The following is a 14,403-nucleotide window of genomic DNA, read 5'->3' as shown; positions in this document are numbered from 1 at the left end:
AAATAAATAAAGCGGATGTCCTCCCAAAAAAGTTCACAGCAAAGGGCTGGAGGGCCGAGTGATGGTGGATGGAGACGAAAAATAACACCATCGCCGACTGTCAGTTCTGCTTCCAAGAGAGGCCCTTAAAAAACACATCAAGACACGTCTCATCTCACCTTGGTGCCAGGACTTTAACGTCTCAGATGTGATGGTGGTGATGCCTGGAATAACTGTAGCCAAGTCCAAATACTAAGCGAAGGTCACTATAGGATGAGAGCAGTTTGTTTGCAGTTTGTTTCACTGGAGGAGACCTCAGTGCCAGGCGCTAATCATCTGTATAACTCGGTGAACCTGTCCAATCTTTAGCTGTTTGTTATTTGTCCAGATGAAGTGCTGCAAGTACTGGCCTGATGACACCGAGCTCTATGGCGACATCAAGATAACGCTACTGAAGACGGAAACACTGGCCGAGTACACTGTGCGCACCTTTGCCATGGAGAGGGTGAGTCACGCTCTCATATTATTTTTACCTCAACTGTCTCTGGGTAACTTTTATGTCATGTATACCCATTAATACAATCAGCAGTATATTAGGTACACCCGGCTGAAACGGATGGACTCTAATACTGCAGCCCTGCAATGAATTGTCCCTTTTGTGATGGTTATAATGTTCAATGAGCGTAGGTAAAGGTAATACAACTCAGCAGCAGTACAAGCTACATCCTGCCAAGTCATTGTAAACTTAAATCGGCTCCTCTCTAAACCAATATCATCACAGACTGAACATTACAATCTTCACGAAGGGGGATTAATTGCAGGATTTGTTGCATTAGCTGCATTAGTTCCTGCCAGGTGTAGCTTATAAACTTTCAACTCAGAGTATCAGCTCCAGGCTTGCTGAAAAGGTTTTCTGTTTGTGTGCTTCCTCCAGAGGGGTTACCCTGCCAAACACGAGGTGTGCCAGTTCCACTTCACCTCCTGGCCTGAGCACGGCGTGCCGTACCACGCCACTGGCCTGCTGGCTTTCCTGCGCAGGGTCAAAGCCTCGACCCCTTCTGATGCTGGGCCTGTTGTCGTCCATTGCAGGTACCTCATCACTCGACATCCTGATCTCAGATGTTATGGTTGAAGCCTCAGTTTTAATGACAGGTCACTTATTTTACCCTGTTTATTTCTCCTCCAGCTCGTGTTTTTATATATTTCCCAAATTAACCGTCAGCTTCTTGTTGCTGTACATGTGTAGGTGGAGAGCAGAATGGTTATTCAAAGCAACAGCATGCTACATTTCACACAGAACCAGCAGTAATTAAGTTCATACTGTTTCCCTTTGCAGTGAATGACTTCTATTTCCTGTGCTTGGACGCTGATGTTATACCTACAAAAGAATCCTGTGTCCACAGATTTAATTTGTATTGACCTGTAGATGTGTGTATATGCCAGTTTAATTCATCATTTAATAATGTCAGATTTGTGGAAATATGTAAAATGGATTTTCCTGGCTGGGATGGAATGTTCCAATATACAAGACAAAAAGACACAATAGATACAAATAGTGTTTTTGTATACACTTTGAACAGGAACACTTCTTCTACTGTAAACAAAGCACTCAGGTCATTCTGTTACTAAACCCCGGTTTGCGTCGTGAGAGAGACTTCTTGTTCCATGTCACCGCCTGGGCTCTTTTGTGGTCTGAACAACCAGACGGAGACGGGTTGAAAAGGAAGGTCTTTGTGAGAGAATTAAAAACGGTTTGTAGACTACTTCTTGACACGTTCTTGAACAGTTCTGCAGCTATCACAAAGCATTCTATGATGTATGGAAGCAGATCGTGTTCTCAAACAGTATCTGCAGGGTTCGACAGGGAGCTTTAGACAGTCCACACTACCTGGACAATTGCACCAGAGTGCCTTACGTGCCTGCATGTTAGCCACACTACTCTTCTATTCTCATATACCACATGCAGTTCACAGCAAAATAGACAGAGGATAATTTTATCCTTTTTTTAAATTTTTAATTTTTAATTTTTAATTTTTAATTTTTTTAATTTAAATTTTAAATTAATTTTAAATTTTATCCTTCACCACATTTTCTATGTCTTTATTTGTTGAGTATATCACCATCAAATATTTGCAGCACTTCCTGTACTTGTTATTAAGTAAAATCACTCCAGCGTTTCTGTTGACTGAATCCATTCATTGGTTTTGCCAAGGCACAGCTTCATAGCGTATTGTCCTGTCCAGTTGGTTGTGTATGTAGCCCTACTTTTATTCAAGGAGAAAACCTTAGTCATACCAGAAACCCACACAGCAGACACACCCCCTGTGTGAACAACAGAAGCCTATGAGACACAGCAGATCAGATCAAATGTTGATTTTGAGGGGACATGTTCAAAATGTCAACTATAGAAACTATCTCCATCATTCTTGTGTAGCTGTATAATTGCATTGTCACATTCCGCCATGACAACTGCGTGTATAGACACGTGTCAGAAATATCAGCACGATGAGTCAAGCATGAATATGGGTGAATATCACAGGGACAATGAGATTTGCTGCTTATCTCTGTCATCACTTTAAAGCTGTCTTGTGCAGCAGCCCTCTCACGATGGGATCTAATTCTGATTAAGCACCGGCCCTTTTGCATCTCAACATAAATGATGCGCTTGTTGAGCAGCGCTGATGTACTGCAGGGAGAATTGTTTTCCCTTTCGTTGAAAAAGCTATAGAAAAACTATGAAGGCAGATGTGTTATTGAGGCATAAAGCATCCCAGTGCAGGCGCTCCGATGGGTTTTTAAAGCTACAAAACCTTATCGGGAGAGTACTGAGGCGTTCACACACACACACACACACACACACACACCTGCCTTTATATCAGTGTTAGAGCCAGGCCTGCATGGCTCAGGCCAGTATATAGGGCTCTTTTAAAACTCTTAGCACGCTCCAGCTACAAGGGTTTTAACTTTCAAACTTGAACTCCAATATGTGTTATGCTGCCAGAACACAATGGTCTTATATTCTCTCGATTTCTTTCCCCAACAAAGCTCCTTATTATACTTGACTTTTGGGCAGAGAATCTCAATCATTACCACAGGCTCCCTGCCGAGACGTTTTCATTTCACTGATGTATTCAGACCTATCGATGCCTCTCCTCTCTCCTCTCTACCAGTATGGGGGCAGGCAGGACCGGCTGCTACATTGTGCTGGACGTCATGCTGGATATGGCCGAGTGTGAAGGAGTGGTGGACATTTACAACTGTGTCAAGACCCTCTGCTCGCGGCGCATCAACATGATCCAGACTGAAGTGAGTAGGAGGGCGGTGGTGTGCTCAGAGAGGCCGGGTTGAACTTTTAAACTCACAGGTTTGATCTTCACAATATGACGCTGCTGGTGGTACTTATTTTTTATCATTTTTATATTTTAATATTACCATACATGATTCCACTAGAATTTCAATTTTTTTCAGGCTAGAAAAATCTCCAAAACAGTAATCCTTTGAACTCCACTTGGACGACGTGTTCATGCATATTACTAAAGTAAAAGTATTGATATCACAATGTAAAAATAGTAACAAACAAAATAGAAAATAAATCAGAATAGAAAAACATCATATTTTAAAGTACTGAGTCTGACATGTTATAAAGGACAGAAACTAAAAAATGCACTGGTCATTTGTCGCTGTTCTTCCTCAACATGTCTCTCAGACTTCACTTACTGTAGGTTTTAACAACTTTAAATTAGTTTTTTGTCATAGCCTGACCCAGAAATCTCCACTCCAGTAGAAATTACCGAACCACATTTCCCATTTTATTTCTATTTTGAAGCTTTCTACAGAGGAATGTGTTCATACATCATTTATGGATTTTTAAGGCTGTTGACAGTATTTTCTGGTTTATGTAGGGATAAAAAAGTGATATCAGAAATCCCCTCTGTAAAAACCTTGAATAAACTCATATGAATTTATATTCAACTAGATAATGCATTATTTACATTCTTAGACACAAAATGTCAGGAAACCTGTAATTCTAAAATAAGAGGACAAAGTTAGGAAGTTTCATGGATGAAGTTTCATCTGTTGATTTTGACCTTACCCTAGTTGTTGGATATTTACACATAAACCCTCAGTTGCATATTTTAGTTAAGCTTCATTCAGGCATAAACTGAAGTCTGGACATTTTCCTGAAATTTGAAAGGGGCTTTATGTGAGAGCGCAAATGTCCGAGTCGCTTTTTTTTGGACATTTTCCAGAATGTTTCCTCCCTGCCCCTGGGTAAAATGTCAGGAAAATGTTTGAGTGAACCCATGTGACAATATAACAGGACCATTCCCAGGAAATTCACTGTGTGTGGGGGGGTTCATGTTATTTCTAACACGTAACTGACAAGGAAAAGGAATAATACAAATAACTCAGGATGAAATAAGTAGTGCCATACATGGGAAAGACATGGACAAAGAGATCCACTTCGAACAACAACGAGATTCGAGAGCTTTTAGCATTAAGGCCTGAAGCAGGTGAAATCTTTCCAGAATCCATTATGTATTATTATATACATTATTATGTACATCAGTCTTTGTGGGATAGAAGATCTGACACTACCACTGCGCTCTGTTTGGTTCTGGGCAGGCAGCTCACTGTGGGTTCAGCAGAGCCCTCTCCAGCTGGAAGCAGGTTGTTAAGAGTCTGAAGTTATGGGCCGTAAAAGCAGAGAACTAAAGCTCTGTGTAGAGTCTTTTCTTACATTGCACATTGTGGTTTGATTCGTTGTTAATATAAAACATTGACGAGTGCAGCCTTAACTTTTAAATGGAGCAAGTAGTTAAACAACAATACATCATATCTAAAACCATCATATATTATGTATGTAAAGTAGTTAAACTGCTGCTAGAAACTATAGCTGTCAAGTTAATGCAGCAGAGTGAAATATAAACATAATTTCCCTCTGAGATATAGTGGAATAAAAGCATAATGTAGCATTAAATGCTCGAATATTAGTATCCTAGCATGCACAGCTGAATATATTCAGATGTAAAGCTCTTCTAAAAATGTATTTGCTGTTTGACGGCCATTTTAAAAAATCATTTACAAATGCAAATTATGTTTAAACATTCAATTTAGAAAAAGTCATATTAATGTGTGACAGTACTAACAATGTGATAGTTAGAAGATTTAAAGACAACTTTACTTATTTTAATTTGCAAATAAACACAATGCGAGCACTTGCTGTGAACTCCCAGTCGTCCCGCACCAAACGCACCAGGGGGAGACAGTAATTACTGGAGTAAATAAAACGATTAAAAGTTGAGAAAGAGTTTAAAAACTCTTCTCTCATTAACACAGCTGGAAGTGGAGACGGTGCAGTAAATACCCCAACAATGGCATTTATCTCCCTTTTAATTCCATCTATTCACCTTTTCAGCGAGAGCATGTCTACCAGTCCAATGCATATCTCTGCAATTACAGATTGCACATTATAAATAAGTTGGAAGAGGGACAGTTTTATGCCTGTCATTTTTCAATGTATCCTCGCTTCTTTAATCTTTTGTTTGGTTGGATGTCAAAACAAGTTTCCTGGTTAATTGCATGGCTCATGATGTTATTCAGATATTGTGTGTGGGCAGTGTTTGGCTCCTCTGATGTACAATTTCTGCATTTGTTATTTTTTTGTTTTTTTTACCCTTTTAATAGAGGATTTTCTGCCCGGCATTAATGCCCAAGAGTGGGCATGGCAGTATGAAGGATGTCTGACAGTTGTGGCCATTAGTCAACATTCAGCAGCTGTAATTAAATTTTGCATTGTTCGTCACAAGTGGGCAATTAACAGTTGGGGAGAAACTGCGTGTGGGATATTTTTTTTGTGTCTTTGTAAATTTGTGAATGCTTCTTGTCGCTTAGGAACAGTACGTGTTCATCCACGACGCCATCCTGGAGGCCTGCCTGTGTGGAGAGACTGCCATCCCTGTGAATGAGTTCGCTCTCATCTACAAAGAGATGCTGAAGGTTGACTCTCAGAGCAACACCTCGCAGCTCAGAGAGGAGTTCCAGGTAACACATGCACTAACACAGGATTTCTATTCAAGTACGTGTCAGTGTCTGAACAATCCTTTCCTAACCAGTGAGATCACTTTTAACACTAAAATTGAAATGTTAATTTGAAATTTTCAGCAAAGCAGAACAAATTTGCCAGAATAACCACACGGTTTACGAAACAGACACAGCTGAAAGGCCTTTTTTACGAGAAATATCCCATGAGTCCTTGTTTGTCGCTGGATAAAGCTAAGGAGCTGACAGATGTGACAGCTTCATTCACAATATTGACATGTACATGGTTAATGGGTTTATTATAGACTATGCATAAAGATGGACGACATGACTGCTTCCCAAAACCTCTCTATCGCCACCTGGTGGCTAGCTGCACTACACGTCATAAACTGTGTCAGCGGATGGGAGGTCAGCCAAAATAAAAAGTACAAAAGTAAATAGTTCTCAAAGATGGTTTCTGTCATTTTAGGTAGTTCTTATATCACTGATGTTTGTTCAAGCGCTCACTTTTCCAGTTCGTTTGCTTTTATTTATTTGATGCTATAAAAATGGGGTGAAACGTCATGATTGACAGCTGAGAGTTTAATTTGAGATTGGTTGGGTGCGAGACCTTGATACCGACGCTCCATCCCTCCATGCGCTACTGCCCAGACCCAGTATCCGCATCTTTATATACAGTCTATGGTTTAGTACAATATAAGAAGCAGTTTATCTGATAAAAGTGCAGGTTTTATTAACTTGTGTTACCTGTCCAAAAGAGGCTGCAGATAAGCTGTTGAGCTCTTCCTGACACGTTTACACTGATGTTCCTAAGATATCTATCGACAAACTGTCTCTTTGTGAGGAAACTTTTTGCTCCCTTCAAGTTTTATTTTCTATCGTGTCAGAGTCTGCTTTTTTTATTTCTATTCATTTTCATTTCATAGATATTCCACTGCTCTGACTTCAGGCTACAGAATTTAAGTTTTGATATATAGTTTACTGTCAGATCTCTCTGCCACAGCGATACATAGCTGCACCATCATGCTTTAATTGCTCTCCCCTAGATAGCAGTTGTCTTTTCATTATGATGTGAATGACGGTGGAAAAGTTAGCCACTGTTATTCTCTGCTTACTTCCTGTCATCTTTTCTCTCAGCTGTGTCCACTGCCATCAGACACTTGCAGGAGCCGGCAAAGCTGACCAGCCACAGTCCTCATTGTCTCAATGTGCTTTCTCCTCTTTGTCACGTCACATGTTACATTTCTTTAGTAACAGCAGTGCTGCTTACAGAGGAAGGATGAGAGGGGATCACCAAAGTCAGATTCATAATTTGACTGTCCAACTTCCTGAGGCTCACAGCTTCCAAACATGACCAGACAGATTCTAGAGCCTAAATAATTTAAACAAATGTAAACATCAATGTAAAGTATATTTTGTAAAATAAGTGTCAGAAAACATAAATGCTCATACTTTTGTCTGTAAAAAGCTCATCATTCAACCTAATATTGGCATCTGCCCCAAATTAATTTATCTTATCCATATATGTTATTTTATTCAGTATTGCTATTGAATTAACTACACTATTACATAATTTTTTTAAATTAGCTCTTTTTATTTCCTTTTGGGAGTTGTCGCTGGACATACTTTACAAAGTGAAAAATAATCTCTACACTTTAACTTATTTCAAGCTAATGTTTCCTCACATCTAAGTCTTGACATAAATTTCAGATGGCATTTTTGCAATGTAACAACACACCAACTATACTGTACTATATATCTAACTATAATCAACTTAAATGTCTAACAGCTCTGTACTGTGCAGGTTGAATGAAATTCCCACATTTATACTGAAGCAGTAACAGATTTCAGCCTCAGCTAATACCTCTACCTGACTTTATTCTGCTTTTACTCTCAAAAATCACTCTGCATCAAAGGTCAAACTGAAAATGATAAAAATGTCCGAGACCGCACTCCTGTCCTGTTATTTTATTTTTGCTCAAGCCTTTCCACTGCTTGACTTTTTTTTCAAATAAATGATTGTCCATTTCACTACTAAACTCACTGATTGCTCCGACACAACTGTGATTCAGCCTGTGTCCTCCACATGAGAGCTTTTACATTTGGCCTCAGTCGACACACTGTGCTTTTGGTCTTTCAAGAGAAAAATCCTCTGCTTGTTAAAGATCTAATGAAATGAGAGTGACAGCCACCAAGGCCGGAGCTGCTCGTCTAATTAGGGTTTCAGCATAAAAACCTCTGTGGCAGCTATGAAGGTTTTTGAGTGCAACAAAGATCATGTCGATGTCTTTTATGTAATAGTGTTGCCTTCTCCCAGCGTTTGGTGACCTTTGGTCAGTGTAATTAGAAATCCTCCTCTCCACATGCTCCAGTGCAGCTCGTCCAGTCAGACCCACTCATATCTGCGGCTCGTAGCCTGGACTCACTTCACTCCAGCGGCGAGCTCTATTCTATTCATTTTGTCTGAACCATTGGGGAGTCGTTCACAATATGAAGCCAGTTAGATAATCAGTTCATTTCAATTTCCATTGCTTCATAAAGTGCTTATTCATAATGTATGCGATTGCACTAAATGTGTTTTTATCCATTAAGCCTTGTGGGGGTTTGGACTGATAATAAATATGTTTTAAAGTTTCCCAGAGATGATTGGAGATAGTTGTGCTTGTCAAGTATTGACAGTCGAGCCGTGTGAGCAGGGAATGTTTTCATTGCCTCTGTCCATCTCTCTTTGATCCCATTTCTGTTCCGCTGCGTCTGTCTCCTCTTATCTCAATCTTTATTCTCACTCTTTCATTTTTATCTCTGCATCTAAAATGTGAACACATTCTCAAACACACACACAAGCCAACCTTTCTAATTATTTTCCCTGAATACTCTTGTCTTCTTCACTTTCCCGCTCCTCCTCCTCCTCCCCCCCCCCCCGCCAGACTCTGAATTCGGTGACTCCCCACCTGGACGTGGAGGAGTGCAGTGTCTCCCTGATGCCCAGGAACCGCGAGAAGAACCGCAGCATGGACGTGCTGCCGCCGGACCGCTCCCTGGCCTTCCTCGTCACCAGCGAGGGGGAGAGCTGCAACTACATCAATGCCGCGCTCGCCGACAGCTGCCTCAGGCCCGCCGCCTTCGTGGTGACGCCGCACCCGCTGCCCGGCACCACCACCGACTTCTGGAGGCTCGTGTACGACTACGGCTGCACCTCGGTGGTGATGCTGAACCAGCTCAACCAGTCCAACTCTGCCTGGGTGAGTAGAGACACAGGGGGTCACAAAGCAGCTGGAGATTAAATTGTCTACACTTCAGCTGGAAGTACAAGTGATTTCATTACCGATCTCATTATGCTGAGCCCCGACTTCTAACTTCTCAGCTTGCCTCTCGTAATGTTGCCATGGGAAACATTAAAACCCTTTGTGTGACAGCATCTTCATCACAGCTGGATTTTGATTAGTGCCCCACAGTGTCCATTTAGTGTACTTACTCCCCAGTAATACACGCAATGTTGGATTAGCACACGCTGTTCGAACATCTTATAGACACATTTTCTAGGACCAAAAATAATCACGACCTCAATGCCATTAGTTTAATTTAAAAATGCTCAAATTAAATTCATGACATTTACTTTCAGGAAGGTTCCTCTGATTCTATGCAGGGTCACAACAATGAGCCGGAACATCACAGTTTTTGAAGCGAGGTTTAACTTCGAGATGGGGCAAAGCAAAACAAACACACCCGTCCCTTTACTTGTCCTCCTGAAGCTGCACCCCCCACATTCATGCAGCACTTTTATTCATTCGTTATCCTCTCTGGGTTGGTCTCTGGGGCTTCAGGTAGCATTCAGAGCGCTTCTGTGAAAAGGATTGTGGGTATAACGTCCAGTGAGATAGCAGTGTTAGCATTTCCAGCAGCTAACAGTGGTTATTATATTCAGAAACAGTAATGGCAGTGTGCGTTATCTGAGGCCACATTTTTAGGTCATCTTTCCTCAATAGGAGAAGGATGAATGATTACAATATTTCTACAATATCAATGATTACAGTGATGTTCCCGGTCCCATGTCTTATTAAATATCGTGTACCATCAACATGTTTGACTGTTTCCCACTACTGTCCTGTACACACGCACAGATAGGTGCTGTTCCGGTCATCTGGCCTTCTCTGTTTACCGAGTACAGAGTAAGGGCTGAATATTCAAACCCAATTTTTATCCCAGCACACGCACAGAATGTGCAGCTAGTGGACCGTGACGGGATATTTGTCGAATTTGACCAGAAGTGTATTGGATTAAAATGGCTTACCCCACCTTTAACTACGAGAGGTGATTTCAAATCACCAGCAGCTTCCTCCCTGAGAATTGTACATTAGGCTTTAGACTACCTAAAGAAGATGTGAGGAATGTAGAGTGTCAGGACCAATTTCCCACCACTTCCAAACACTGTGAGGCAAAGTGAAAGTTCAAGACCAGAGCAAAAGTGTATGGATAAAAAGGCAAAAGCTTTGTAAACCAAGAAGCTCTCAGCCTCGCTCTTAAGGCCTGTTCACTTATAGCCAGCAAACTCTCCAGCAAAGAGCAATTCCTCCTCACTTAGTAATCTAAGCAGTGCCTTTTAAATCCATATATTCTTAAAGATGAGGAAATCAGGAGCCCAAATCACTTCTCATCACAGTGTGAACCATGGAGAGTTCTTGGATGTTACGACTTTGTGTCCAATTATCGTTTGAAAAGTTTTACAAAACACAGGGACGTAGTGACAAAGGACTCTGGGCTGCGTCGAGACCCCAAACTCAATAGATTTTCAATTTCAAAATTCCACTGTAATATTCCTGCAGTAAGTGAACTGCTGCGAGTAAAGTCCTGCTGTGAGTCTGAGTCCACAGAACCTTAAAGCCACCACTGCTGCACAAAGCGCTGTTTACCTGTTTATTCAAAGTTCAGGGAAGCTTGACTCAGTACTTAAAACCCATAAGTAAAAAAAAATCAGTTCCCTGTGTCGTTGAGTCCCAGACGCTGCTGCTACAGAAGCGCTGGTTTAGTCAAATTTTATTAATATTGAACGTATTGTGTATCCAAATTTGACAGTTTTCTTCCTTGGGCCATTAACAATAAACGTGTCTAGTGCAAATCCAATAAGATCAACAGTTCCCAAAATACAGATACACATACAGACAGAGAGTATCCAGCAGTCTGTGGCATGTTTTCTTGGTTAGATTCCTGGTTCACCTGACGCCTTTTTGTGTAGAGTTTGCGTGTTCTCCCCATGTGTGTGTGGATTAACTCACCACTATGCAGATGGAGGGGTGGATGAAGTGTTTAAGTCCTCAGAACAGGGTAAACAGTGTTGCAGCCAAATCCAATACAATTAAAGTAACTGGCAACCACGTCTTCAAACTACAAGGTGTGTGCGCGCATAAACGTGAACGTGGCCGATATCAGAGGATATTTAGGCTAAAAACAAGGTGTAATGATGCCTTTTCGAGTCAAATTTAAATGTCGGGGCTTACGTACACTTGGATGACACCACAGGACCAGTATAGAGGCACTTTTTATGTTATTTCTTTACGTGGACTCAAACACTTCACCCACCCCTCCACCGGCATAGTGGTGACTAGATATGAGTGATTTTTCATTTTTCTGTGAACTATCACTTAAAGGAGTGCGGAATATGAACAAACAGTATTTACACTGGTTTCCAGCTGTACATATATACTGGAAATATCACATGTAAGTTATCATGACATCGCGGCGACATGTCTTCTTCAAAATGTTTTCCACCCTCCTACTGAGATTGTACAGGGAATCCTATAAAAGTCCAGCATGTGTTATGGCTGCAATTATTTATCCCTTCTTTTTTTTTCGGTCGAGACTTTTATTATGTTTTGAGTAATCAATTTGTCGCCTAAGTTATGAAATGTCAGCAGTCTTAAGATTGCTCCGACCAGCTGTTCAGAACACAAGGACAGTAAAATGCATTGATATATAAGCAGAAAAAAGCAGTAAAATCGTCACATTGGAAAAGGTAGAGAGCAAATGTTTGGCCTCGTGTTTTATAAATATCTTCCAAAGTTTTCTACTTTCAAATAAAGGCAAAACACCTCAAATATCCTTCCCTAAAATGTTCTACCTTGTTTCTGAAATTGGACGCTATTTAAATTCATGAATAAAGATGACTGTTCCCACTGTCATTCCTCATGGTGGAACATGTGGACAGTAGCCATGACAACATGTCATCCCTCTTCATCTTCAGATAAGACATGAATGTGTCACACGGCGCAGTGACGACGGGTCATCACATGTCTGGCCTTTAACTGGTGCTCCGCCAACAAGCGTCTACCCTGCGTGCAGCACGCCTGTTTAATTTGCACGGGGCTGTCACGGAATTAACACGTTCTTATCTCTCCCCTCCATGTTTGCTCATGCGTGGGTTCGCTCTGCCATCTCCCGATTGCCGCTCGACCACCGTGTCATGTCGGATCCCCGCTCGACATTTCCAACATGCCTGTCAGCTGCATCCTGTCCTTCCTCCTCTGTCACTTTCTTTTTTGTCCCTCCTTGTCTCTGGCTGCCAGTGGATTAACAGTCCATCCCTCCGACGTGCACACACTCACTTTGCCCTCCTGAGTTGGGGCTGCCAGTCACCTGTCTGCATGTATAAATATTTATCTCCCCTCCTGCCCAATGTCACCTGTTAATACCCTTCTGTCATTGTGAAACCCCATTATCACTCCTTACTCCAGGGTTCCCCGTTAATGCCAAAGTCACCGCAGACCGCGATACGGTTGTCATCGCCGCTCCGCTGTGTTTTTGGCCCCACTCCTCATGGTATCTTTGAAGCAGTGGTGATAGGACACTTTGGCTGTTTTTGAAAACCAACCTCTCGGCTAACTTCCTGTTTATCTCATCCAGGCACAGCCAAGGTCTCCTACCCCATTAATTTATAATGCACTAATGGTAATGATTTCGCCTCATGAATAATTCATGCTAGGTGACCACGACTTATGTGAGGGATTGTTCGCGGCTCCAAGCAGGTTGTTTTTTGCTCATTTAATTTACGGCTTGCTATTTGTAGGTAATCATTGTAATTTAAGCTAATTGTCTGCGCTGTCAATACTCAGGTGTCTTGTTACCGGGCTTCACAATCACTGGCTGCTGACATAATGATTTGTCCTGCCTCAAGCATGTGTGGGCTAATGACCTCCTATTCCCCCCCTTCCTCCTCTTGCTCTTCCTCAGCCGTGTCTGCAGTATTGGCCTGAGCCGGGGCTGCAGCAGTTTGGTCCCATGACGGTGGAGCTTCTGTCCAGGACAGCCGACGATGACGTTATCATCCGTCTCTTCGGGGTTCAGAACATCACCAGGGTAGGTGTCACATCCCCACAGTGTGGAAAAAATGCAGCGTCTCGTTTTCTTATTTATAAAGAGATACTTTTCACTGCTTGCACGTTGTGTTGTGTTATTGATAATTTATTTTAAACTAAAAAAAAAATGTTTCCCTCGGCCTACACTCACCTGTTTTTAGACATTTTTTTTAAATCAAAATATTCATATTAATTCACATTGCATGTCAGGACAAAATCCAAGCTGTGAAATCCGGGAAACTTTCTGAACACTGTGAAAAATATTTGTGATGAGGCACATAGCAGAATGAGGGTCTGAATCCATTTCTCAAGCTTTAGGTGTTTGAACGAGCACAGTGCCCTTGATAACCGTGAAATGGAAGAAGTTTGGAGTTTCAGGAGTCTCTTCCTCGTGATCCTGCCAAATCGAGTAACTTGGCAGGAAGGGTCTTGGTCAGGGGGGTGGCCACTCTGACAGAGAGAGCTTCAGGTTCTCTGCAGCAGAGACCTTGTAAGGATCATTGACTATAGTTGATCACTGTCATCTTCAATTGTAGCGTACAGTCTGAGTTAGCATCAAACTAATATTTATACTAAGCAACAGATGTAAAACCCTGACAAGTTATAGGGACCTTGAGCAAAAAACTTTTGTGTCAAGTGTCTGTGTGATTCGCTCCTCTTCTTCACCTCTTCTTCATTCTCTCCAGTATCTCCTCTTTCACACTCCTCATCTTCGCTCTCCTCTTCTCTTCTGCTCTCTCCTGTCCTGCTCGGGAAGAGGATATCAGTATAATCCAACCAGAATCTGACCAAATCTCTAGCATTATTTATCTCAACTTAAACTATAAATTGAACAGACCAACCAATATCAGATGATACAAAAGCAAACCAAACAAAACGGACTAAATAGTCATTAATGCTCATTGTTACCTCTGCCAGGGAGGTTATGTTTTCACCCCTGTGCGTTTGTTTGTTGGTCTGTTTGTATATTTGTTTCTTAGCTAGATTAAACAAAAAAAGGATGTGATATGTGAATTTTTGTGTGGATCCAGGA

The 14,403-nt window shown here is 41.5% G+C and overlaps 1 protein-coding gene across 4 annotated transcripts in view; it reads left to right on the top strand.

The window, feature by feature from the left end:
• The window catches only part of ptprua (protein tyrosine phosphatase receptor type Ua), a 195,975-nt gene that overhangs the window by 171,706 nt on the left and 9,866 nt on the right, over positions 1 to 14,403 (top strand). For all 4 annotated transcript variants that reach the window (XM_034599998.1, XM_034599997.1, XM_034599996.1 and 1 more), the window contains 6 exons: positions 368 to 484; positions 914 to 1,068; positions 3,150 to 3,285; positions 5,875 to 6,024; positions 8,949 to 9,263; positions 13,246 to 13,371. In XM_034599998.1, coding sequence (XP_034455889.1) covers positions 368 to 484; positions 914 to 1,068; positions 3,150 to 3,285; positions 5,875 to 6,024; positions 8,949 to 9,263; positions 13,246 to 13,371 — 999 coding nt within the window. The remainder of the gene's footprint in view (positions 1 to 367; positions 485 to 913; positions 1,069 to 3,149; positions 3,286 to 5,874; positions 6,025 to 8,948; positions 9,264 to 13,245; positions 13,372 to 14,403) is intronic.

This window comes from Hippoglossus hippoglossus, chromosome 11 (genome assembly GCF_009819705.1).
Source record: "Hippoglossus hippoglossus isolate fHipHip1 chromosome 11, fHipHip1.pri, whole genome shotgun sequence".
Classification (NCBI taxonomy): Eukaryota; Metazoa; Chordata; class Actinopteri; order Pleuronectiformes; family Pleuronectidae; genus Hippoglossus; species Hippoglossus hippoglossus.
The sequence above is the reverse complement of the archived record's forward strand: the minus strand, read 5'-3'. Positions and strand labels throughout refer to the sequence as shown.